The 26900-nt window shown below is 39.9% G+C and overlaps 2 protein-coding genes across 2 annotated transcripts; both read left to right on the top strand.

Annotated features, from left to right (window-relative positions):
- The first annotated feature begins 164 nt into the window (after positions 1–164).
- fgd6 (FYVE, RhoGEF and PH domain containing 6) lies at positions 165–23047 on the top strand. Its single transcript, XM_044186504.1, has 21 exons — positions 165–419; positions 2346–4398; positions 8420–8531; positions 10862–10929; positions 11044–11074; positions 14133–14284; positions 15736–15892; positions 16483–16570; positions 17430–17480; positions 17569–17627; positions 17715–17786; positions 18441–18509; positions 18681–18764; positions 18901–18980; positions 19089–19191; positions 19289–19432; positions 19523–19625; positions 20314–20408; positions 20519–20647; positions 20740–20888; positions 21294–23047. The coding sequence occupies exons 1-21, from the start codon at positions 410–412 to the stop codon at positions 21334–21336; spliced, it is 3852 nt and encodes a 1283-aa protein (XP_044042439.1). The 5' UTR covers positions 165–409; the 3' UTR covers positions 21337–23047.
- A 1465-nt stretch (positions 23048–24512) lies between these two features.
- On the top strand, positions 24513–26478 carry ndufa12 (NADH:ubiquinone oxidoreductase subunit A12). The gene is made up of 4 exons (XM_044186182.1): positions 24513–24667; positions 25284–25369; positions 25583–25670; positions 26219–26478. The coding sequence occupies exons 1-4, from the start codon at positions 24579–24581 to the stop codon at positions 26397–26399; spliced, it is 444 nt and encodes a 147-aa protein (XP_044042117.1). The 5' UTR covers positions 24513–24578; the 3' UTR covers positions 26400–26478.
- The last annotated feature ends 422 nt before the right edge of the window (positions 26479–26900 follow it).

Below are 26900 nucleotides of genomic sequence, written 5' to 3'. Positions count from 1 at the left end.
GCAAAACAGCTTCAATCACATTTTAATTTACTGAAACTATACATTTGAACACATTTATATAATCACGTATGTGCTTTACTTCATATTCCAGCAACTGAACCAGATCTTCTTCAACAGTCGATTTATTTTTAAAGGTAAAAACGGAACTGTGTTGTTTTGTTGTATGCTACTTGACACTGTTGGGAAAAGCACCGTGGCTGAAAACTTGGGGAAAAATGGAAAAAGTAGCAGGCGTAAAGTCTCTATCCGTGCATCCGCTGGCGAGATAAGGAACAACAGTAACCTGCATGTTTTCTCCCTGAAGTGGTTTTCCAACTGACAATGGTGTCGAAGGAGGAAAAAACGCAGATTTTCTCTCAATTCCATTGAAAGTATATTTACCCATGGAATAAGGAGCAAGTCGGGAGTCATGAGCACAGGTTTGTTTCGTGGGGGAGCTAACTTAACTTAGCAAAATCCTGCTGTGCAAGCGCCTATTGTGGTCATCTAAAACTAAATACAACTACTTCTTGAATTTATTCGCAGAAATGGGGAGAAAAAAAAACTATGCACTTTGAATGTTATAACGGACGGTTGCATCCACTATATTTTTACTCAGCCACAGTTAATTGCAGTTTTTCTTAATAACAGCTTTAAAAAAGATATAAAAAGATGACAGGCTTCAGTTTTAGTGCTTTCTAAAAAAGCCATCGTAACTCACAAATCACACATTTTCCCTTTCCGTTTGATATTGCAGCTACTGTTGGAGCTGGAGGGGGTTAAATCCTTTGTCTTAAAACATCTGTCCTGCTGTTGATGCAACAAGTCGGACTCGACAATAAGCTGCAGTGTTAACATCTCATATAAAACAGTTAACATTTGCTTGTATGAAGAGCGGTGTCATCGGTGAATTCGTGTCACCAAATTGGGCATGTGCCATAGGGTTTTTATGATTGTTTTTTCCACGACATGAGCGGGTTTAGTCCAGATACTGGCGTTGCCTTTTACAGCGAAAACATAAGGCCAAATTCCGCTCAAAAATTTGGCAGTTTAATGTTGCTTCGGTTATTAGTAGGCTTATATCTCCGAGGACATAGTTTATTAACTTTGATGGCATTGTTAGTATGTACTGGCAAAATCGGCTTATAGATAAACGACCAAGTAACAGTTGGAGAGTTTCAGATTGATTCTCCCTGCTCATCACCGCCATCCATGGTGAATTTTTATACAAAATGTGGGTGAACCACTTCTTAAAGTTGAACCTTTCCAATAGAAGGTGTATGCCGAATTGTAAAGTGTTTCTCAATGATTAGAAAAAATGTTAACTACTGTCCCCCCACGTAGGTATTTTTGTTTGTAAGCACAGTGACTTTATACTTTTGTGATTTTTGAACTGAGTTTGGAGCGAGGCTCTGTCTGCAAAGGCAGAGCAGCATGTATCGGAAGGCAGAGCGTTTTTTGGTCGTTGGCCTTTTCGGAAACATCCGCTCGATGACTCCACTTCTCGTGGTGTCGGCCAGCCAAGAGTTTCAGCCAGTAGAGCGGAAAATATGGCCTATAATCTCAATTCACAGCTTTTTATTAGTGTAGAGACTCTGTTTTTTTAAAATTTAACTTTATTTAACTAGGTTAATGCCAGTGATATTGCCTGATCAACCTCAAATATTAGTATTAATATTTATTTATAGTAAATATTTAGTTATTTCATGTGGAGGGAGTATACATACAATACAATATACTTTAGTGTAACTCAGTTCTAATAAGAATACAAGGCTGAAACAGACCATAAAGAGTCATTTAAACCATGACTTTTAGAAATACAAGAAGAAGAATTTCAGAAGCAGGAAGAGGGAAAAAGTGTTGCCAATAGTAGGACACAACAGAAATATACCCATTATATCTATAATATTGGTTGCTGCTGGTGTAGTTTATGTAATTTAATTTAGACAAGAAGTAAAGACATGCTAAGCTCTCTCAGGAACAGGAAGGAGGGTTCAAGTTCAGTTGTGAATCTGAATTGAATAATCCACTTTTACTTTGTATTTGCTGCCACAAGTGAGATGTAAGCCCTTCAGTACTCATTCATCAGATTACTTTATAATAAATCAAAATGGTTGAGCAGATGTGACAAGAGTTTCATCATTTTATTAAAGATATAGATCCTAATTATGCCCCCGACCCTAAGAGTGACCTCTTGACCTTAGCCTTAATCACAGCTTGCAGCTGTTGATGCTTATATTTGAGGGGGTGTAGATGAAGCATGCTTTTATGTGCTGTGCTGGTGTTGCGTGATTCATTTGAAAGGAAGTGTGAGTAAATAACTTTTTGACTTTTCTGTGAATCTCCTCCCTCTTCTTTACGTTCAGGTGTGAAGAAGCCTCCATTAGCTCCCAAACCTAAACTCCCTGCTACCGCCAAACCCTCTCCCCCACCCGTCGCCCCCAAACCTGGTCTTCTTTCCCAGCCTTCGGTCATCTCCCAACCTTCCCCTGCTACTCTCAAAAGGACAAAACCGGCTGTTGCCCCCAAACCATGCATTCCCAAATCCACAGCCTCGTCTCCCCCTGTTTCACCCCCGCCACCGAAACCCAATGAACACCTTATCCTATCTCAGGAACAGGAGGAGGCTTTAGGCGATAGCCTCTCACTTCTAAACTCCAAAAATGGGATTTTATCAGAGACTAACAAACGTGAATCGGAATACATAATTCCCACCTGCTCCTGTGGGCATGAGGACTGTTCCCAGTGCCAGCGTCTGGAAAACGGCAGTACAACTGAGATTGGGAGCGATTTGCACAAAGAGCTGTTGCAGAATGGGATTTCTACAGCAGAAAACCAGGAGGAGGGAGTAGCTGTAAAGAAGGGTGAAGGTGGAGGCAAAAAGCCCAGGGATAAACCTCAAAGACAGAGACACCTGGATAGGGTATCGGTAAACAAAGAGGCACCAAGGGCTGAGGAGCCGAAGGAAGATTCAGAGACTGTAAAACATCAGGAAAGTGCTGCTGCTGAGCCTGATGTCTCAAAAGCGGATGTACAGACTGAGGCCCAAAACACAGATTTAACAGACTCTAAGTTTGCCTGTGATGTTGCAGGCAGCATCCTTGTCTCCCCAAGTATCACTCCTCATGAGTCTTCTGCAGAATCCTTTCAGGTAGAATGCAGTGAGGCTATCAGCAAAGCATCTCCTACCAGGTTACACCCTGATCTGCAGGTCCCTGCTGCCCCCAGTAAGCCTCTCCCGGTCCCTCACCCACGTAAACTTAAAAAGCCAGCCCTGGTGAGGCAGGATGGCGTGGAGGGCAGTTCCCAGGATCAGGTGGCGGAGGAACACAAACAGGGGCTTGAGATGCGAGAGGCTGAGGGGAAACTGAGTCTAGCTGGTCTGTCTCTCAGTTCAGAGGGCGAGGACCTCAAACAGGACACATGTGATGACCCTTTACCCCAAAAAGACTTTGAAGGTTTGGGAGATGATGAGACCAATGCGCCTGTCCCCCCTCCTCGACAGACCTCCCTCTCGCCTCGCCTTCACAGAACAGTCCACATGCCCTCCTCTCTTAACAAAAACACCTCCCACTCCTTAGTCCTGCTCTCACAACCTGACTCAATGAGCCACAAAAAAGAGGGCGAACAGCACCGGGTGGAGGAGGATGAAGAGGACGGGTACGGCGACTTTGAGCGCTACCCGATCACTCATAGCCTCCCCAAACAGATCAAACTCGGCTGTCACCCTCCTCTAGCTAACGTGAGGAAAGCCTTTTCCGCCGAGGATCAGCAGTCACCGAGGGCGCCGCCCAGAAAACCTCAGAGACACAGCCTGCCAGCACCCCCTCCACCCTCCATCTGCCCTCCTGCACCTCCACATGCTAACACCCCCATGAGGGAGCTGCCTGCGCCTCCTCAGGAGAAAACTGCCTGGCGCTTCACCCGACCCTGCGTGACCTTCTTCAGCCGGCAGATGCCCACCAGGAGCAGCGTGCCGCCAAAGAGCCGAGCCCCAACACTGGGGGGCAAGCAGAGGGCGCAGTCCTTCTCTGCAGCTGACCTGGCAACCCGGGCCGACTCTCAAAAGAGGAGCCTCTCTTTCCGGAAGCTGCTGGAGCTCAGGCTGTCTGTCAAGATGCTGCCAAAGCTGCTGGCCAAGGGAGGCCAGTCCCTGGACTGTACCAGCGTGGAGTCAAACCAGGGGGAGAAAAGCCTGGAGCGGCCCAAGAGCTGCATAGGGGAGGCAGATATTTGCGGAGAAGGTGGAGAGGAATCAGTAGAGTATGAGAACGTTCCTCTGTATGAGGAGATCCCCGAATACATGAACCTGCCGTTTCACAGTGCGAGGCTGGGCTGGCCACATGATGATGCAGCTGATTCAGACATCTATGAAGTGCAGGATCCCTATCACAGATACCAGGACCATGAGTACGAGAGGTACAGTATATTGCATATTTAGTTTGTAAACATCTTGTTTTAAGGGTGCAACTTAATCTGTCTATTTATGCATTTTATGCATTTATTGGAGAGATTACAGTAGGGAGATGACAAGAATTTAGGGAAGAGAGAGACTGGGAACGACACAGAAAACAAAGGGCGCAAGCCAGATTTAAACCTGGAACGTTGCCATAACCCCTAGGCCACCAGGGCGCCCCATCTCACATTTATTTTTATGATTTATGATTAATTGCTAAGTCTATGAAATGTCTGAAAAGTAGCAAATTGTAACATTTAAGAAGCTGGAAACAGTGACAGTGTTTGCCAATTTTCCTTCCTAAATGATTAATTATCAAAATTGTTGATGATTTATTTTTTTATCAAACAACTAATAGATTAACCAACTAATAGTTTCACTATTTATCTTGTGATTAATCGTCTTACTAAGGTGATCCAGCAGTAACAGGTGTCGTATCTAAAGATGATTTATTTATTACCTGAGTCAGAATAATCTCAGCATAACAGGGAAGACTGAAAACATCTGTTTAAGCACCATTATTAAGTTCAAGTACATAGACTTTTTACACTGTGAACAATGGCTGCTTGTGTTTTGTGTGTGTGAGAAAAAGAGCCTGAAAGTTGATGCAGGCCTGATACAGAGCTGCTGTACAACACTTGCTGCTACCCTGTAATTGACCCGTAGCTTCAGCGTGGGAACCGCCGTTGTGCGACAGGTTGCACAGGTGACATTAGTGGTTTGTATTTACAAGAGTGTGAAAGTCAGCCTTTGAGTCAGTGGCACTGAATTTGAATAGAGCATTGATGTGCTGCAGGTCGGCCTGTTTTCCTGTGGGTTATTTTCAGTGGCCAGGGCAGGAAATGTCTGAGAATCGCAGAAACGCCACACAGCTCTCTAGAACAGAGAAAATAAACCTCCAGCAACCACTAGCCTCCTCCTCCTCCTCCTCCTCCTCCTCCTCCTCCTCCTCAGCGTGCCTGCCCTCGCACTGTGTTTAGCCTCTTCCTAACCTCATCACTCCATTTTTCTCCTCTGTGTCTCTGTGAGAAGATATGAAGTGAGTTTTTTGTTGTAATCGGTAAATTAACAAATAAATCATCTTTTTACATTCCACCTATGGAAATGCAGCAGTTTGCAGAAGGAGGAGGGATAGATTAGCTTATATATATTAGCCATATACAATGTATTTGTATATGGCATTACAATATCTTATTAAAGAAATTTGACATGATTTATTGTGGGAAGCTCCACAGCAGTCACATTAAAAAAAAAAAGTATAATTACAAAACCTCCTCCAGCAATGAACTGGTTTCTAACTTACCGTTTCATGACATTGTAGATCCAGTTGTTTCTTGGCTTGAGTCATGGAGTAGCAGTTCACTAAAGTTCATGGACATTTAATTCTATATTTCCCCAAATATTCAAATGCAAGTCAGACTATTTGGCAAAAGAATCCCCTTTTTAGTGCAGATAAAACATCAGAGCTACAGCTAATAATTATTTTTATTATCAATTAATTTGTCACTCATTTATTTCAATTAACTGATTAATAATTTAGTTTATATAAATGGGGTTTTTTTTAAGCGAAAAATGCCCATTGCAGTTCCCCAGAACCCAAGGTAACACCTTCAAATAGCTAGTCTGACCAAAACCAAAATATATTCAGTTTACAAAAAAATAGACAGAGAAACAGAAAAGCAGCAATACTCACATTTAAAACAGTATTCAGTGATATTTATTTGGCCACTTAGGTGCAGCAGAACAAGCTTTAAACACAACATTTGACATATTATCACCTTTTAAAGTTGTTATGGTGTACGTGTTAGCAAACAGTTGCTTATTTACACATCCAGCAGACACATAGCAACATTAGCATTCATTTGGAGTCACCTGATGAATGTAAGTCCAATATTGACTCTCTTTTAGCTCTGTTTCTCGTCTCCACCAACTCCTGAAGGAAATATCAGGCTCTTTAGTTGCTAAATGCTCCACTATGTTCACCAGCTTGTTGCTAACTTTCTCTGTTCACCCTTTAGTGCTGGGCAGGTAGTGTAAAGTGGGTTTATCAGAGCATTTTCATTGAAATTTCATTCTGAAAACAACACTGATGAGAGCTGTGAGAATGAACCAAAACAGGTCTTTAAAACCAAAACAATGAGCTGAAAGGTGCTAAAACGCTCTGCAGAGTTGAGGGAAACTGCAGAGTCACGTGATAATTCTCTGTTGGTGTGTCGCTACAACTATTACATATAATAATTTGATCCATTGTTAATATAGAAATATTGATTAGTGCAGCTTTAAGAAGCTAAAACAGGAGAATCTTTGGCATTTTGCTCGGTCAATGACTTAAACAAATAATCGCTTGTCAGAATTGTTGGTGATTATCTGTTAATTGAAGAGTCAAGGGGCGACGGCAGCAAATTTCATTCAGTCACCTAGTCACATTCATGCTATTAAAATCTCACTGAGTCACTCTGTTCTTGATAGTAGGCCCAGACTGTTCCCATGATAGATGGTTCCTGTTCCCTCTCTCAGACCGTGGCACTACAAGTGATGAAGCCGAGGCCGCGTTAGGTGACGATGAGGTGCACTGGTGTGAAATCAGCTGTTAAAACAATTAAGATGTACCCAGCTTCTTAATTCTGTCTGGTATGCAGAGTGGTTAGCAGGGGTTTGTGTGTCTGAGAGGAGAAGGAGGGAGCGAGTGAATCTGTAGTGTTTCCCAGGCATCTGAGCCTGTTAAGTTTATGTAAGTAGCCTCAGGCTGTAAACAAGTGGCGCTCTGTGCCTGACTCAGTGTGTTTGAATACTCGACTATAGAGAAAGTATAAGGGAGACAGAAGCTGAGGAGAAGTGGGTGTGTGTTGCGATTTAGGTAAAAGAAACTGTCAGGAGGCACATAAGAAAAACAAGGATGTGGGGAGAGTGGGCGATTGTTGATGAGAGTGAAAGGAAATGTGAGAATTTTTAGAGTCCCACAGTCTTTCCTATCTAATATTTATTCTGAGCCATCACTCTTTTTGCCAAGGTACATCTCCAAGCCTCTAAACAGAGAGAGTTGTGTCGGAAAGGACAGAGAAACAGCAGGTCAGGGCTGAAGTGGCAAAATCAAAACACATTAATTCTTCTGAAGTCTCAGTTTATCAGTCTTTGAAATCAGACAGCTTAATTCCACAGAACAGACTATGAAAGCTAGATCAAAACATTAGTGACACATAAACGCATGTTGCTGCTTGTACTAACCTGGCAGACAACACTTCTTGTGGGTAGAGCCGAGCCAGCATGTTGTCCTGCTGCCAGCCGCAGGGCTGATAAAGATGCAGCACATAAAGATTTAATCTCTTTGGCATAATTGGCATAGGGGGTATAGGCCTACCTAAAACATAATAATAATTAGGACTGGGCAACAGTAAGTGAACGCACCACCGTTCAAATGCACTTCAGTACGTACAACAGTAAATTGCCTGATTGTTTCTCAATAGTAATAACAATAGCAGACATCAAATATGATTTTTTTTTTCTGTTTTTGATCTTTGAAGCACATAATCTGTGTATTACTGTACTAAGGTCCTTCATTGAGCAGTCTTGTTTTATCTCATGCCTGGGATTTGAAATCTCTGCTCAACCAGTGTTGGCATTTTCTTTAAACCCCCAAAGTGAAAATGTTGAAATTATTCCTGTTGTACAAGACCTCTGAATGAGTGTCTTATGAGTCTTGTACTGACTCATATGCTTCTTATGAGTAAAGATTAAGTTCAATTTATCAGGCCCCCCTCTTGCACAAAACCTACACGTGACTGTCTTTAATCTTTATTTATCAAGGGAGGGTTTTTCTGAACACACACTCGCGCTCCTCTCCAGCCAAGCCCTGCTTCTCATTCACACATTTTAACTTCCCTTCTAAAGCAAAGCTTAATTCTGCCACATGTACCATTTAATCTTTCCCTACCTGTCACACTGTTTGATGTGTTGAATGTTTGCCGTCTGTGTTCTGGAGAGCAGTGGCTGGCTGAGCCAGGACGTCCACTCTGAGGAGGAGGAGATCCACAGCTCAGACGAAGAGGACAACAGCTCCACCTCCAGCAAGGAGCACCTAGACGTGGCAGACCGACAGGTAATCACCTCCCTCTAAACTATAAGTGGAATTCAGTCATTAAACAGCAATGACTATAAATTTATAAACTAATTAGGTATGTATAAAATTGAAACTGAAACGTTTGCCAGTACCAGGCGGATAATTTCTATGCTTGTTTAGGCCGGTACCAAAACCAATAAAAATGTATTTTGTTTCTATGCCGACATGCCCCTAGTTTCCACCAGTGAATTTACTATAACAAACATCTGGTTAAACATCCTTGTTCTTATATTTTTTCTGCAGCAGCTTCGTCCTTTTTTAGTTTTTAGAAATGCACAGAAAATTAGATGTCAACTTTATTCTTTCAAAACTGGCCAGTCATTTAAACAGAAATGGTCTATTATGGCCCAAGTTGACATCTTCAAATTGGTTTTGTCTGATCAACAGATAAAAATATATTACATTTGCAATTAGAAAATTAATCTGTAACTATTTTGATAATTGATTAATCGTTTGAGTGAGTTTTCAACCAAAAATGCCAAACATTTGCTGGCACCGGCTTCTTCAAGGTGAGGATTTTCTGCTTTTCTCTGTTTGTCAATCAACTAATTGGTTAATCGACTTATCATTTCTGCTCTAAATCATATCATCATATATTTTGATGTCAGTCTTGATCAAAGAGTCAGACTGTCCACCCCAAAAATGGTTTCCTGTAGCCTCCTTTTAGACATGAAATCTATTTGAGCTTTCACACATAGATCTTTGTTATGGAAAAGTTCCATGTTGTTCAAACAGAACAGGACGTTTTTCTGAATAGAGCTGCAATTTTTGCTGCAAAGGGAGAGCAGTTTTCTGATTTCAGTGTCAGAACAGTTTCCAGCTGTTTTTACAAAGTGTAGTAGGAGTGTAGTTTTCAAAAGTCGAATCAGTGCAAAATGATCTCCATGATCAAGGCAGTCGTTTGCAGAAAAGTGTCTGTTGTGTTTGTTGGCAATGCAAAATTGTTAAATAAATCCAGTAGTAGAATGTAACTAAGTACACTTACTCAAGTACTGTATTTAAGTACTTTACTTAGACTCGACTTTCCATCTTATACCAGTTTATACTCCACAACACTTTAGAGGGAAACATTGTACTTTTTACTCCACTACATTGTTTGACAGCATATAAAGTAATGATGCAATGTTATAGATTAAACTAAACTAAGTATACATAACACAACCGTATATAAAGTAGTTCAAATGAGCTCCAACTTCAACAGTAAAATGCTACTTACACACTAATGCGCCAGTAATAAAGAACTAACGATGTAAAAGGTAATAATGAAACACTGCTCCATTTTACTTCATTGAATATTGTTTTCTTGTTATATTTAAGTACATTTTGCTCATCATACGTACTTATACTTAAGTTACGTTTTCATTTTTGCAGGTTTTTTACACTGTGATAATGCTAATGCTAATGCTACAATTTTGTGCAACAGAATTGTTTTGACCTCTCAGATTTATCTTGCAACCACAACTCCATGTTCCTTTTAATGTGACTTCTTTTATTCACACTTTAGACATGTGGGAAATGCTACAGATATGTTATTAGGTCCTATGTAAGAGGAATGCCTGATCAACTTTTACATAAAAATGACTCTGAGCTCGTTTCAGACATGATGCCAACATGTAGAGCCTTTACAGATTACAGTGGACGTCTCATATCGCAGCCGTTGACTGAACTGTCACTGCAGCCACTGGAGGTTGTGTGCACGCTTGCTGCCAAGCCAGCCAAGTGTGTTCGTTGCCTGTCACAGCTTTCCAGAAGTGTGTGTGTGTGTGTGTGTGTGTTGAAAGGGGGGATGGTGAGCAAACACAGAAGGGTTACAGGTTCAGGAATAGCTCTCTCAATAACTGAAAGAGGTTTTTATTTTTTTATTTTTTTTTTTCGTCCTGTGTGACCCTCTCCATGATACTGTCAGCACCTGTGTCTGATGCCCCTCAAAGCTCCAGGGTATCACAAATACAGGCTCTGATAGGACCAGTAGGACATTTCAGTCAAGTGGGGGGCCAAGGCCGCTGTCCAAATTAAGTCATTGAGAGACCGCCCCATTACCATTCAACAACACACATCAGAAAGACACAGGGAGAGGAGAGAGAGAGGGAGAAGGAGAAGGGAAAGGTCGGTGCTCTACTTTCATGCCTGATTGAGCTGTTGTTTGGAAGGCTGTAAACTCAGTCCTGATGGTTTTACAGAGTGAAACAGGATCCAGTGATCATCATGGTGGTTTGCAGTGAGCCTGTGAGTGAACAGTGACGTGTTTTGGGAAAGTCAGTTGCATTTCTATAGCGTTGCTTAACTGTTTGTGTTTCTCCTCCTTCCAGCAAGAAGATGAGATGAAGAGGAAGAAGGTGGTGCACATCGCCCAGGAGATTATGAGCTCCGAGAAAGTGTGAGTGGTTTTATAATGAACCGGGAACACGTAATATCACTCCTAAAGTGGAATCTGTGATAAAAGGGGAAAAAAGTGCTGTATTTTATGGTTGTATTTCTGCTCTTTTATCAGGTTTGTGGATGTCCTGAAACTTCTTCACATAGTAAGTGTCTCACTTATTCAAGAGTTACATTAAAGGAGCATTTTCATGAGTTGTTATAGCAGTCGAGGGAAGAAGAGTGCCTAGCATTATAAATCTTACTGTATGTTTTGTTACCTGCAGCGACGCTGTGATTGTTTTGAATGCTGATCAAAGCTTTATTCCCAGGGATGGAAATGAATTAATGAGGTCTTGGCTGGTGTTGTCTTTGCTCAAGTGCCTGCACAGAGTCGAATAATGCAGTCATTTCATAGCTGAGGCTTTTAAAGTTGCTGTGATGGAGGGTTTTGGTTTTTCCGGGGGCGGCAGTGGGCAGGTAAACGCATGGCCACAAGTGGGAAGATGGTGCTTTGATCAGTCCCATTACAGGGAACACTGTCAGGAAAGGGTTTGTGTGTTTTTGTGCAAGAAAAATAGCATGAGTGAGTCAAAAAGAGAGATTATTAGCTTGTCTTCAGTTAAGGTTTGGTTTGGCTCTGCGGAGGTGAGCTGTGTAGTTTGTCTGGTGAGTTTAAATGCCAAAAAGTTTATTTTTCCCAACTTTATTTTTATTGATAATTTCACATTGAAACGGGCAACACAATACCTGAACAGGAACAGGGTCTTTCAATAACATATGTATTGGGTTACATCTTATAGGCACACATATTTAGGCAATGTTGTTTATATGGTTAATTAATTTCTCCATACAGTTTATTTCGTTGACAGTTGCAGTCTATTCGTCCTTTATTTTGCAGTCATTTCTGTGTGATGGCTTCTTGCTAGCAGCCATAAGTATTTTAAAGAGAGATAAATCCTGTGCCATAAGTTTATCTGGGATTTTGTCCATGTTTAATGTAACGAGCAACTTCTTTTTCAAATATTTCCATTATCTCTTTATTAATCTGTTGCCAGTATGAGAAAATTAAAGGACAAGCCCAGAAAATAAGAAAATGGTCAGCCATTGCCAAAAAGTATATATTTTTAAAATAACTTTTACTGCACTAAAAAGATATATTTTGTAGATTTGTATTTTTTGGTATGTCCATGTAAGGCTGGGCAATGTGTATGAAAATCCTAATCACAATCATTTTAGGTATTTACCCTGATAATAGCAAATGACTATACATTTAAAAACTTTGATTTTTCTTAACTACCACAAGCCTGCAATATGTGCTCTGCTGAAAGAGTTTGTTTCAAAGAAATATGCTAAAATGCGGTATCATCGCTCATCATGTTGCATACTTCTCTGCTTTGAATGAAGGCAAGACTAACAGGAACCATGTGACTGGATGTTGTCTGGTTGTCAACATGACAAAAAACAAAAAGGGCTGGTCTTGTGACTTGTAATGTCCCAGCTCTGTGACCATGTACTGTTGTTGAAAATGTCTTTGAGTGGACATGAGGTCCATAAAATTAACTTAACACCTAGATAGCCATGTCAACTTTTTGATGTGAGTTATACAAAGTGGTTTTTCTTCTAATGCTATCAGTATATTAGAGTATTTTTTGCAGCTTTTGTTTAAGTCTAACATTTGACATAGAAGCTCTGCCTTTGTGTAGTATATGCCAAGGACAGACTCTGTAGTGGGTCTGTCCTGAGGGGAATCCCAGGTGAGAGGGTTTAGACAACCCTCACCGAGGGTCGAGGGCCCACCTGTCTGGCGGCCTCAGACGTGGCTTTAGTGACACCACCACAGGATTAGTAGAAAACGTCGTCCTGTGGCTGACGGGGGAGGGCGAGGCTCGGAGCTCTGTCCAAGAAAAGAGGTCAGATTGCATTCTTCTCTCTCCGCGGACGGCATGGCCGCGCAGCAGCTGCTTCCTCAGGCCACAGAGACGACCTCCACACACACACACACACACACACACACATACCTTAGATAATCCTGTGTGTGTGTGTGCAGTATGTGTTGTGTGTGTGCAGGTGGGTGCGTGGGTGGGTGACTGTATGTGTGTGCATTCTTGTGGCAAGTCGTCCAGCCGATGTGTTTACATTTTTTTTTCCTCCCTTTCTGAAGTTGGTTTATTTCTAGCCAACGTTGTTCATGTGTGTTTTGTGAATATTAAGATGGCGGTTTGTCAGTTTACCTGAAGGACTGGAGAAGACTGAAAGTAGCCAGTTTTTGTTTTTCCCCCGTTAGCACAAGTGGTACTTTTATACACGGTGATAATAGTGCATGATGATTAATATATCATGATATATTTTACTTGTGTGGCTAAAACCACAAAATCTTTTTTTTAATTATTATTTTGCCTTGTTCTTTGTTAAACCTTTTGTAGTATTATTATTATTATTATTATTATTATTATTATTATTATTATTATTATGAGTTGTTGTGTATCTGTCTCTGCTCTGGTCAAATGAGGGTGCAGGATTTGCAATAGTGGTGGGAACTGGAGAATTGTTATTTAGCTAGTTTTTTTTGTTTGGTTGTTGTTGTAAAATAAACTTGATCAGAAACGTTCAGCATGACATGATAAAGACGATGAATGAACGAAAATGTAGGGGGTTGTGATTAGACACATGCTTTTAAAGGATTTATTAATGATCTGCTAGCAATGCGTCACACTGCATTTTAAGTAAAATATAACTTACTGCATCAAAAGATGTCATTTGCAAAGCACCTTTTTAAAATAGCAGATAGGCTAAACATCATACATAGGTGTGGTATTGAGTGTGACTGTTGTCTTTCATCACGTATTTTTTTACTGCTAAATGAACTTAATATTACAGTACATTGGAGCAGTAGATATACGTGTGTGTGTGTGTGTGTGTGTGTGTGTGAGAGAGAGAGCACATGTTAACTAGCACATTGGGATCCTGCCTGGCCTCCCTGCTTCCTTCCAGGTGGATGTGTGTGTTGGCACGCTGGACAAATTGAAGAGTGCTGACTGTGCTGTGTGTGTGTGTGTGTGTGTGTGTGTGTAAAATATGGGAGGGGGGGAGTTTATGAAGTGATAACCAGGTGTTCCTGTTCAGCTACAATACAGTATGTTGTCATGTGTCACCCCACCCTGTACAGCTGTGTGTGTGTGTGTGTGAAACAATGATAGCATTCACCCTCTGTGTCTTCTTCAGGACTTTCGGGATGCTGTTGCCAAGGCAACCCGTCAGAATGGGAAGCCGGTGGTGGATGAGCGGATCCTCAGCCAGATCCTGTATTACCTGCCGCAACTCTACCAGCTCAACAGAGACCTGCTGAGGGAGCTGGAGGACAGAGTGGCACACTGGTAAACACACAACTAACACACACACTCACTCACTCACACACAAACTAATAGTGTAAAAAAGATATGTATAGTGAAACATGAAATGAAGTTCATGTTTATGTATTTTTTCACTCTTATGTATTAATTTTCTTAGTCTTGCTTCTGTTTGGTAGATAATCATGCTCTAAGTTTTGTAACTACAGTTCCCAAAATGCTCTGGGGGATGTTGCTATGGATTCAGTGAGTTATGATGTGGGCTACAGCTTGAACCCTGTTTTTTTTGTTGTTGTTGTTTTTTGCCTATATTTGTTTACATTTTGGCAAATTGTCACCATTAAAAGTATGCTGAATTAGCTATTAGCAGTTCCTGTTTGCAGCGTACCTGTGGACGAACACACAACTATCACTAGATTACTTTGATACTGAAGAAAACTTAAAAACCTGGTGATTCTCAGGCAAGTTCTGCAGTTATAAGTTCTATGATTTCTAAGAGGATTTATGGACGTTTATTCGCGATGGACATTGGAGATGATGACATCCTTGGGAAGTGTAAGTCACGCTGAATCTAAACTATGTGTATCATGTCTGTGTGTTCAGATTTGACTGAGTTATGGCTGCAAGAACGAGTACAACTTTTGACGCAAATTAAGGCAATTGGGTGCTAAGTGTTTTAAAGTACCTTAATTGCCTCCATGAGCTATGTGTCACGGCCTCTGCTGCAGCTCCTACTGCTGACTGTGTTGATAAGCGGCCAAATCATTGGGACAAACTACAATAACTAACTTCCTGTTGTTTTGAGAACACCGGTCTGCACCTATCTCTTTTACCTCACACAGTATCTTTGCCTCACTTCTCTCCCTCCACACCCCCCTGGGGAGGCACGCCTCACAGTTTGAAAACCCCTTATCTAAACCTCTTATAAAGTAGTTTAAACAAAGGTGAATGCTAAAGTTATCATCCAAAGAGTCTGTTGTATAAGTCAGATGTTAGCAGAGCTGCTTCCTGGTTCAACATTGACTTACTATAATTGCTATCATTGTGCAGTTTTACAGTGCAATTAAGAATTTTAATGGACAGTTTGGGTACATTCACTGTTTTTATTCCAAATAAGTGATTTACCTACTTTGTGTTTAACTGGAGGTTTGTTTACAACCACTCAGATCATTTCAGTTCTCACGCTGCTGCTCTACTGGACTCGTTCTTAGCAATGTTACTGCATCCCTAGATCTTAGCAGTTGAGTATGTGAGTAAAATGTTATCATAAACACTTGGAATGATGTTCAAAACTCAGACTGTGTGACTAAGTCAGTCAAACAGAGTATTTTACATTTTAAAAAGCATGAATAAATGAACACTGCTTTGTAAATGTAGTTGTTTGACACTACTTTTTCTTACAATAATCACCAACTGGAGTTCTTTCTTAAATTTACCTTTTACTGACTGAAGAGAACTGTTTGTCTGTCTGGTTCTAGGAGCGATCACCAGAGACTGTCGGACATCTTTGTCCAGAAGGGTCCTTACCTGAAGATGTACTCCACCTACATCCGCCAGTTTGACAACAACGTGGCTCTGTTAGACGAACAGTGCAGGAAAAACACAGCGTTTGCTGCTGTCGTCAGGGAGTTTGAGGTAGAGCTGGAAGAAGGGTTGTGTGTGTGTTTTTACAGTGTGTGTGTGTGTGTGTGTGTGTGTGTGTGTTTAGTGAGTATTATGTGTTTTCTTACTGTGAAAGATGGAATATCTTGTTATTTAATGATTTGTTAATTAGGGCTCCAGCTAACAATTATTTTCAATATATTGAATGGTCTATCTTTTTCTAAAGTAATTAATTACTTCTTCTTATTAATTTTTTAAAGCTGTAACCAGCAAAAAAAAAAATGTTTTTTTTGTATCTAAATGAACCTTCATCGGGCTTGAATTGGAATTTTTGGGACTAAATCTCATCAGCATAATTTTAACCAGGATTTTAATGTTTTTAATGTTACATTATGTGCAATATACTGTTTCAGATGCCTTTACACCTTCACAGTAACCACAGACATTTAAAGATACTGTAGTTCAGCTATCTGCAGCTTCATCCAGAATTGTTGATATCAGTCACAGCCATCAAAACACTCTGCCCGTATCTAAAGCAGTTGATTGGACGCTTCTGTGTCTGTGTGTATTTGTGTAGGTTTGCAGCAGTGTGTGAAAACAACTTTGTGTTTGTTTTGTCTCAGATGAGTTCAAGATGTGCCAGCCTGGCTCTGAAACACTACCTGCTGAAACCAGTGCAGAGAATTCCTCAGTACCAGCTGCTGCTCACAGGTACAAACACCCCGACACACAAGACCTGAGCTCGCCCCTTCTTCTGGTCTGTTCCACAAAGCTCTGCACACTGAAGGTCAAGGGTTTATTGAATCATGGCGCTCTTTTATTGACAGCATGTGAATGAAACTTGGACTGAAGTCAGGTCTTTCTGTGCTGGCTTCATTCTGGTTTTGGTACTATACCGGCACCCAGTGGACAGTACCAGAAACCTGTTTGACACAAGGGACAAATTCTGCACAACAGATTTTCATTATTTAAAATCATTTGAAGGAAAATTAAAAGCTGTCTGCACACTGAAAATGAGGAATTTGACATGAAACCCTTCATCATCAAATCATCAAAGAGGGAATAAAGGAAATTACATTTTGTAATATTTGTTTTTATGTCTCCCCCTGGTGCCAAGACTTAGAACAAATATTGATTTGTTTCTTCTCATGCATATTCTGCACAATGAACACATTTTCTTTAAGAAATATATATATATCAAAATATAAAATTTAAAAAAGTCCTATATGTCCTGTCCTTTATGGTCTACAGTCCTTGCTTTGGGACATTATGTGTTTTCTCTGTGCATAGCAAATTGATAGGGGTGTTATTTCATATCATGTGATCTCCCGATTGTAGGCAGAGCTGTTATTTGTCTGTACATATAACCTGTTTTTTGTTCACATGAATGTTTGCCTTGCAGGTCAAAAAGTTGTATTAATAAAAACTACTGGGATAGTGTAAATTTCCGTGGGCTCCTTTTCCTTTGTTGCTGTCGTTTGCCCTGCAGCTGAACCCAACTGGGGTTGCATGTCCACACTATCCACCGTTTTTGCTCCAAATAAATTGAAACCTCTTTGCTCTTTTCCAGATTATCTGAAGAACCTCCCAGAGGACTCTGAGGATTATAAAGACACACAAGGTTAGACAAGGGACAGTACTCACCAGGACAATCATTTGTGCTGAACATAGAGAGAAACACTAATGTTTTGTCTTTGCTATCCATGCAGCTGCCCTCAGCATCGTGAAAGAAGTGGCCAACCATGCTAATGATATTATGAAACAAGGGGTGAGACTTTATTCCATACAAAGCTTTAAGGTTTGTCTACTTTGGCCTCATGCTTCTCCTCACCTCTCTGATGTTGTTGTGTTTCAGGATAACTTTCAGAAGCTGATGCAGATTCAGTACAGTCTCAATGGTCACCATGAGATCGTTCAGCCGGGCAGGGTAAGTCACAACTAACTTTTTGTAAAATCTCACCAAAACCAAAGTTCATATCCCAGTTAGGTTTGTCACACAGGTGTAAATTCTCTCAGAAGACGGCCAAATACCAGTGTTACTGATTTTTAAATAACTTTCCTTTTCCTTTCCTTTAACAAATATGAGACACAGAAACATGACATTCAAATTAGGATTTTTTTCTGCACAGAAATTCACATTTCACAAACTTAAACAAAATAAAAAGACAGCCACTTTTGTCTTTTTAAATAAATTAATAAAAGATACTGAGTACAAAATACTGCAGACTCAACGGGTCCCATAACTGATAATAATACTCTACATTATTCTACCACCAAAATCATAATCTAGCTGATATTACGGCTAAATTTGATTCCTCCCAGTTGGAGCTGTCTTTAATTTTTGTGCTTATCATTTTTTGTTTTTGCTGTGTCATTAATAATGTTGCATGTTCACCCATGTTTATGCATCACCCAACATGACAAACCTACTCCCACCATCACCCTCTTCTGTTCTGTTTTGTGTCTTGGTATTGATTATTTTAAACTAGTCACAAAAAGTTATTATGTAGCCACTGGACTCTACATACTGTAGGTGTTTTTAAATGCAGCCCGTTTAGACCAAACATGTTCGTATTTGCAGGTGTTTCTGAAGGAGGGTACTCTGATGAAGCTGTCCAGGAAAGTCATGCAGCCACGGATGTTCTTTCTGGTGAGCAATAAACGGAAAATAGTCTGTGACTAAATCCAGCTTATGTTATGCTTTTACATTTCTCTTTCCCATCCTTCCTCTCAAAATGGAGTTAATTTAATCTACAGAACATTTTCTTGTGCCTCCGTAAATCTTTTTTTCTGAAGTTTTATTGTTTGTGTGTTTCTTCAGTTCAATGATGCACTCATGTACACCACTCCGGTCCAGTCTGGCCAGTATAAACTCAACAGTGTCCTCTCTCTGGCTGGGATGAAGGTTAGAGACACTGCTGTTTTTTGAATCCCAGTCCTGTCAATGTACTAGTGTTCATCTACACTGAAATATTTGCTATAGTGAATTAGTGATGCACCGAGGCCGAGTTTCAGCATTGCTCATACATTTTGTTTTCCAGGTGAGTAAACCCAGCCAGGAGGCCTATCAGAACGAGCTGAACATTGAAAGCGTTGAACGCTCTTTCATCCTGTCTGCCAGGTCAGCACTCTTAACAACTGACAGTTAGACCAAATATATATCGAGCTTATAAATTTAATTTTCGGTGTTCGCTGTAGCTGAGAGTTCTGGTGTATTTTGTGTTTGCAGCTCAGCTACAGAGAGAGACGAGTGGCTGGAGGCCATCGCCAAGGCCATAGACGACTACACAAAGAAGAAAATAACCTTCATATCAAGTCGAAGTCAGGAGGAGGTAACATACACCCACACAGATTTATAGTTTCAAGTGTTTTTGAGAATAAATTCACCCTGTATGCGTCCACGTTAACCCTCTGTCTCCCTCCACTCAGGCGGAGTGTGTTGTTGACAGTGGAGCCCCGTTAGGTTCAAAGGCTCCCATCTGGATCCCAGACCTGAGGGCCACCATGTGCATGATCTGTACCTGCGAGTTCACCCTCACCTGGAGGAGGCATCACTGTCGCGCCTGTGGCAAGGTCTGTACCACTATGACTTACCCCTACTCTTACAGCACATTATTTAATTAACCCCCTTCTCATCGAAGTTTTAATATGTTTATCTGATAGGTGGTGTGTCAGGCATGCTCTGCCAATAAGTACTACCTGGAGTACTTGAAGAACCAGCCAGCACGTGTGTGTGATCACTGCTTTGCCAAGCTGCAGGAGAATAGTAAGTAAACAGGGATTTCAGTTATTCTGGAAATTCAGCAGCACAAAATCCAATTTAAGTCTGGTGATTTTATAGATTTAAAAAAACAACGATGAACGTATCCTTATAACAAGTATTGTCTGTTAATCCATTGTCGTCCAAAAACTATTAGAAACTCATCAATGAGCTGCACTGTTGCTCTGGGTGACATGTTCCTCCACTTCCATGAACACACACAATGTACTATATTGGGTCAGTCCCACACACACCATCCTGCTGCTCCAAATACTCACTAGAGCACCAAATGTGGATTAATCCGCTGCTGAAAATAGTCCCCAACAAATGCACTATTTCCTTCTGTTTGAGTAATGTTTGCTATAAACTACAGTGAGCAGCTGTTTAAGGAAATTATTTGGCTTTTTTAAAGATGAAACTAAATATTTGTGACCTGTTTTTAAAGATTTACATCTTCAGTAGGAACCGATGAGCTTGGGGCTGAGTGCCACAGATGTAAAGTATTGAGAGACGGACTAACGCGTTGTTGGTTTTGGTCTCTTCATGGTAATATTGACGATTTAAAAAAAAAAAATACAGAATATTGTTAGACTTGTCCTTTAACATGACATAGATTATTTACTTGAGGTGGAACCATATGGTTTTGGTCTTTTTAATTTTTTAATTTTGTTTGTTGTTGTTTTTTTTTTTTTAGGTGACCGCTGTGCCTCAACATCAGTTTCCCCCATCAAATCTGGAGCTTTCTCCTTCACTAGAAAACAGAAGAAGATTCCCGCCGCACTAAAAGAGGCAAGAAATAACGCTCAGGGGCTAAATTTGCTGAGTCCTTTTTGGTGTTTTGCATCTTTCATGTAGCGAGTATGTGAAGTGACTTATTTTCCTCCATGCTGTTTTTCCAGGTTTCCGCCAACACTGAGAACTCCTCCATGAGCGGCTACTTAAACAGGTCAAAAGGCAACAAGAAGCAGTGGAAGAGGCTGTGGTTTGTCATTAAGAATAAAGTCCTGTACACCTACGCTGCCAGTGAGGTACTCGGACTGTGTGATTTGTTGTTTTGTTTTGTTTTTTTTACTAATCTCTGTGTAGCTTTTCTACCTTAAGTAATTATTTCTCCCTCCAGGACGTTGCAGCGCTGGAGAGTCAGCCCTTGCTCGGTTTTTTCCTGAGGGAGGAGAAGAACGGGCCGGCTCAGAAGCTGCAGTTTAAGCTGTATCACAAAAATACGCTGTTTTACATCTTTAAAGCTGACGACATCCCCACCGCACAGAGGTATTTGAATTAAATTGTAATCCTATAAGATTTCAGTCCTGGTTGATTTGGCAACACCCGTGGTTACCGTGGTAACAGCAATTGCAGTTTAATACTACAGCAAACACTCTTTGAGCAGCTACTTTGCCAGAAATACAAAACAGTAATGCTGAATTACACGCTGCATCATTTCCTGTGAATCTCTCGTGCGCTTGAATTTGAATCCAAAACAGGAATGGGGGACTGCTATAAAGAGAGATAATAACTGAACATAAAAACATTAAATGGCTATTGCAGAAACAAATACCAACCATAAATGATATCAAAAAGCGGGGTTTGATTTCATGAAAATCTTGAGGATTATACTTTTAAAGTATTTTATTGTTTGTCCCAACTTATTTTCTGTTTTGTATTTTTGTCTTTTAGATGGATCGAAGCCTTCCAAGAGGCAATGATTCTTGAACAGTAATTTGGTTTTACAGCAGTGAAGTCGTATCACAGCCCCCGGAGCCAGTTGATAGACAACTTACGACCCCTGATTGATCTCAAGGGTCACCAGCTCAGGAAGGACTCCGGATGGACTGTTTACTCTAAACAGAAACCCACTGCAAAGCGCCGCATACTGTATGTGGAAAACCAGACTGTTTTTCCCCACAAAGAACTGGATTCTGTTTCTCTAAACATATTTTCTACCAACAGCAGCTACTGATGCTCAGCAGTGCTGGCTGAGGTCACAGTTAATAGTTTGTCGCAGCTGTGGGTCAAAGGTCAAGTCCAGAAGCATGTGTGTGGAAGTGAGACAGAACAGTTGTCAGGAATATTTAAAGCCCTTGGAAATCCTAGGAAGTCTGGGAATGATTTTTAACTATAAACGGAGGGAAGGAATTACTTCTGTGTAAAACAAAATATACAAAACTGTCAATCTTCATTCGAGCATGTGGCGACACTTAGTCGTTTGAAACCTAGTGTCATTTTGTTAAGGCAAAATCTAAAGAAAGATTAAAAAAAAAAAAACACACACACATTATAAAATATACCAATCATGGATGCAAAGTATTGCTTTGCATCCATGAGAGTTTAATGATGTAACAAGGTGGGATTTTACTGTGAAAATCCGACTTCTACAAAGAAACAGGAAGTTGATGTTCTGCTCTTTTTGGTTGATCTCTCTGGTTAAGAGATTTTACTCTTTTATTTTTAAATTCAACTTACAAAACATTTAAATCATGGGTTAAAAAACATCCTGGAGAAAACTGGAAATGTCATGAATATTGTAGATATTTTTCATACAATTTTTGAAATGTATTTTTGCCTGTTTAGCCACATTAGAAATGGCTAATGGGTAAAACTGTGTATATGGACATGAAAGAGCAACATTGACCTTTTTTTTTTATATCAAAGCCAAGAGCTAATATTTATAAAATGGGAAGATTTATTGTTTGAAAAGCACAGGCTGCCACTTATTTTTGGAGTCAGGGTTTGTTAGGAAATATGTTTCCATCAAAACCATTATTCTTTTAAATTTAAAAGAGAACTGCTTACAGAAAAGGGGCTTTTTTTATGAGCAAATACTGTGGGAAGTATGCATGAACTATATTTCTAAGGAAATGCTCAAAAGGAAGAAACATTTTGAATTTTGAAGCTTGTTTTTGTAGACATTGTGCCTTATATCTCCTATTTTGAGATACATTGCAATAATATAGGTGCTTTGTTTTGAAATTCTTCAAATACAAATTTAAGCATCCAGTTTGCATGACTACTCACTTTCTAGCCAGGGTACTCTGGGTTTGTAGTTTTTCAGGTCTGTTTCTTCTTGGTTAGGTTGCCATATGTTGCACTACCCCATTAGGGCAAATGAGTTGATTTCACAGATGGAGAAACCCAAATCCTACTTTTTTAGTGAAGGTATAAAACAGTTAATACTGTCATTATAGCTCTTTGGCTGCTGTCGTCATACAATTTGATGTATACCTCGTTCAGATTTGGGCTAGTGAGGTATAAAATTACAGCAGCCTGGTATGAAAATGCTAGTCAGGAGCTACCAAGCATGCATTTCTCTTCATGATTGTACATTAACAGTGACCATTTGTAAACATCCACTCTATCAGAGTTAGAGTCTCCTATAAACAATGATTCTAAACTGTCAGGCAACAGTTTTTAATAAAATCTATATAAATATATATCTTGTCCTCCTGTATTAATTTCCTGTTTTGTTACTTCAAAGGATGAAAAAACAGTGAGCTGTGGAGAGTAGACATAATCACAAACCACTGTCACTACTTAATTGCACAGTGCAGACAGATGTTTGTGGGAGGCAGTAGTTCAACTCATATGCATCTGTCGTCTGGGTCTCTCTTTGAGCAGGCCGTCAAAGCACTGGTTTGAGAGATAAGGCATTTTTAATGAGTGAGTCATGATGCCAAAGCTCTGAATTTCACTGTGGCTTTATGCTCTATTTCCCCTCCATCTCCGTGAGCTGTGACACTGGACCGTGTTAGATCCACCCTCTTGGGCAGTAGAGGGATGTAACTCGTTGAGAGACTGTCGTTTAATTAAAAAACATGAGTTCAAGTCTGTCAGGAAAGTGTCCTCGAACAACCCGCTGAATACTCCAGAGTTGCACATCTACCTTTTCATTTTCCACTTTCAATACCACTTCATTGTTAACATGTTTGTGAGTTATACTTTGAAGGATATTTGTAATGTTAGAGAATTTGTAGCTTACAAAGCTTTATAATTTTTTATTTATTTATTTTAGGTAAGTATTATGCTGGAACTGATTGTAATGTTTCAAAATCTATGAGATGATATTTTACTTTTATAGGAATGTAACTAAGTACATTTACTCAAGTACTGTACTTAAGTACAATTTTGAAGTACCTGAGTGTTTCCATTTTATGCTACTTTATACTTCTACTCTACTACATTTTGGAGGCAAATATTGTACTTTTTACTCCACTACATTTATTTGATAGCTTTAGTCACTTAGATTATTAATACAAAATATAAATCAACTAATAAATTCTGATATATTATTATAGGTTAAGCTACCCAACAGTATATAAAGTAGTTAAAATTAGCTCCACCTTTACCAGCTGCAACATTAGTGATGTACACATAAATGCATCAATAATGATAATCCAATGATATAATATACATGATTCTGAAATAGGCCATTTTGCATAATGAGTACTTTTATTTTTGGTACTTTAAGTACATTTTGATACTAATACTTTTGTACTTTTACTTGAATAAGATTTTGAATGCAGTGCTTTTACTGGTAACAGTAATTTAACATCGTAGTATTGCTGCTTTTACTTAAGTAAAAGATCTGAATACTTCTTCCACCACTGACCACCAATAAACATAAACTTAAAAACAGATACAGTATATCTTAGTGAGATAGATATAGATATATCAGTCATACACTGACGCATGAGGTGTCTTTAGATGTGTTTGTGTTTTGTTAGATGTTTGTGTCTGAATGTTTTGTATGCTTTTTATACTACTATATGACAAACTTGAGCTTGTCTTCTGTGCAATATTCTAAGTTGTAATATTCTAAGTTATATTATTCATATTATATCAGTACTAATGTTACCATACACATTTGTATCTATATGTGGAACTAAAGTTTAACAGGCTGGTGTGTTTCACTCGGACCTGTTTTTAACGCAGAGCAGTCCGTCTCGGTAATTCTTCCGTCTGAAGATGGCGGAGTATGCCAACATCGTCCGAAGGGCTTTGGGGCAAATAGGAGGTCATGGTGGAGTCCGAGGTTTTCTTCTTCAGTTATTCAGGTCAGTTTAATCAAATACTTTTATGTAATAATAACAATGAGCCACTGTTGACTGTGAGAGCTCCATAAAGATGTGTGACCCGGGTCTTTTTATTCAGAGGCAAGTTAGCATGTTGACAGCTAGCTAATTTTAAACCAGCCAGTTTAGATCTGGAGTCTGGATCTCCAGCAAACCCTAAATGATGTCAAACCTGTAAAACAGCTGTATGATAGTAGTGTGAAACGTTTGATACCGTTACAGTTCTTTTACTGGTGTATGAATGGAATGCTAAGCCAAACTCCATTCAGAAATCTCAGAATTTAAGTTAGTGTTCAGCAGTTCTCTCCATTCAAACCTGCTGAAGATCATGACTGTGGAAACCTTAAAAACTTTAGGAACCACTGATAAATTCGGCTCACAGGGTAGTCACCAAGCACTGTTTAATTGAGCAACACATCGGCTTCTATAATTGGTTCACAGTCCTTGTATTCGCAGAAGAAAATGTTAGAAAAGATGACCTGCTTCACTGAGTGTGTGCACAGGTTTTTGATTGACAGACACGTCTGCTATTTCTCAATACAAAAGTGGACTACATGTATTGGGGCAGCCAACCTGACTATCATCATTTCATTGGCAGGGTGAATGATGTGAAGACAGGAATCCTGGTTGGTGTGGATAAATATGGAAACAAATACTTTGAGGACAACAAGCACTACTTCTTTGGTGAGTGGAGTTTCCCCAAATGTGCATGATTTAAATTCTCTAGCAGGACATTTGCAACAAAAATACTATTGTTAAGAGGATTTTGCAAAGGATATTCAGATTTGGGTGCTGTTTTATACCAAATCTGTTGCAGACAAATATTCTGTACCTGCTTCAGAGTGACACACGTGTGATTTGGTGAATAAACTCTTTGTCTGTCATAAATGTGTTCAGGACGTCACCGCTGGGTGATCTACACCACAGAGATGAACGGAAAGAACACCTTGTGGGAGGTGGACGGCAGCATGGTTCCAGCTGAGTGGTACGACCTCCAATTTGGGTTGTTTAGTTGAATATGTTAGTCTAGTCCGCCTGACTCGTTGATCCTTTATCTGACTGAGGTTTGTGCAAGTTAGAATCTATGGCCCTGACCATGGCTCTGAAATATCAGTAGCCTAACTGTGCTGTGTATTGATAAATCCATGGCGTTGGGGGAGGCTAAAACTCCATATTTTTGCACGTCCACTATTAAATTTAAACATATATTTTTTAGATCCTATTAGATATGCAGTATGTGATAATATATTCCTGAATAAAACATCAACAGAGGTTTAGTTTTTGAAAAATGATAAAAACAAACAGCTGTTTGTACTGTCTTGGCAATTAGATTAAAAATTATTTATTTGTTTTATTTCACTTCCTGTAGAAATAGCTTGAAAGAGGGCGTTATGGTTGCCTAGTGGTCTAAGACACATAACATGTAACTTCAATGTCTTAAAAGACAAAAATCACCAAGAATAAAAAGAAAGAATTAGCTTGAAAGCCAGCTTGTTATTTAAGCCAGCTACCTTCTTCTTGTTCACTCTCCAGGCATCGCTGGCTGCACTGTATGACAGACGACCCCCCCACCACACATCCACCAGAGCCCAAGAAGTTCCTGGCTGAGATCCACCAGTTCAACGTGAGTGGCAGCTCCCAGCAGTACGTGCCCTACTCCACCACCCGCAAGAAGATTCACGAGTGGGTTCCACCCAAAGCCGGAGCTCAGTGAACTCTTGACTGCATCTTTGTAAATTATGGTATCCTACCACTGTATCCAGCATGTCCTGAATAAAATCTCTATACAGACATTTATGTTGGGAGCGGCAGTCCTTACATGAAACTGTGTTCCCCACAGTTTGAGAACTGATTTGTGGTGGTCTAAGCTCCAATATTTGATGTTTGACAATAGCAATAAATGTACAACCTCACCTCTGATTAACCTCCACACCCTCACTGAATCCACTGGCTGGTCAGTCATTGAAGTTTCATGCTGTGCAGGCAAACTTCGTTTATAATCACTTCATTTTGAATTCTAGTGGAGATCCCAAAGTTTCCCAAGAAACCAAATGTATCAGGTTGAATTCTGGGGAAATGTGTCCAAAATGATGCACAAGAATATTTCCATTTGATGGAAAACATTTTCACTCACTGTAAACTTCATAAAGCTGAAACAAGATGTTGAATATATACACATATGTGATACTGTCAGGCAAGATATTTCCAACCTTAA

This window comes from Siniperca chuatsi, linkage group LG23 (genome assembly GCF_020085105.1).
Source record: "Siniperca chuatsi isolate FFG_IHB_CAS linkage group LG23, ASM2008510v1, whole genome shotgun sequence".
NCBI lineage: Eukaryota > Metazoa > Chordata > Actinopteri > Centrarchiformes > Sinipercidae > Siniperca > Siniperca chuatsi.
The sequence above is the reverse complement of the archived record's forward strand: the minus strand, read 5'-3'. Positions and strand labels throughout refer to the sequence as shown.

Bases quoted from the DNA above. Each gene is read 5' to 3' on its own strand.
- ndufa12 (XM_044186182.1), top strand. From the start codon at position 24,579: ATGGCGGAGTATGCCAACATCGTCCGAAGGGCTTTGGGGCAAATAGGA. The intron at 25,370-25,582 runs GTGAGTGGAGTT...AAATGTGTTCAG, and splicing joins CAACAAGCACTACTTCTTTG to GACGTCACCGCTGGGTGATC. The intron at 25,671-26,218 runs GTACGACCTCCA...TTCACTCTCCAG, and splicing joins AGCATGGTTCCAGCTGAGTG to GCATCGCTGGCTGCACTGTA.
- fgd6 (XM_044186504.1), top strand. The intron at 10,930-11,043 runs GTGAGTGGTTTT...CTCTTTTATCAG, and splicing joins ATTATGAGCTCCGAGAAAGT to GTTTGTGGATGTCCTGAAAC. The intron at 15,893-16,482 runs GTAGAGCTGGAA...GTTTTGTCTCAG, and splicing joins CTGTCGTCAGGGAGTTTGAG to ATGAGTTCAAGATGTGCCAG.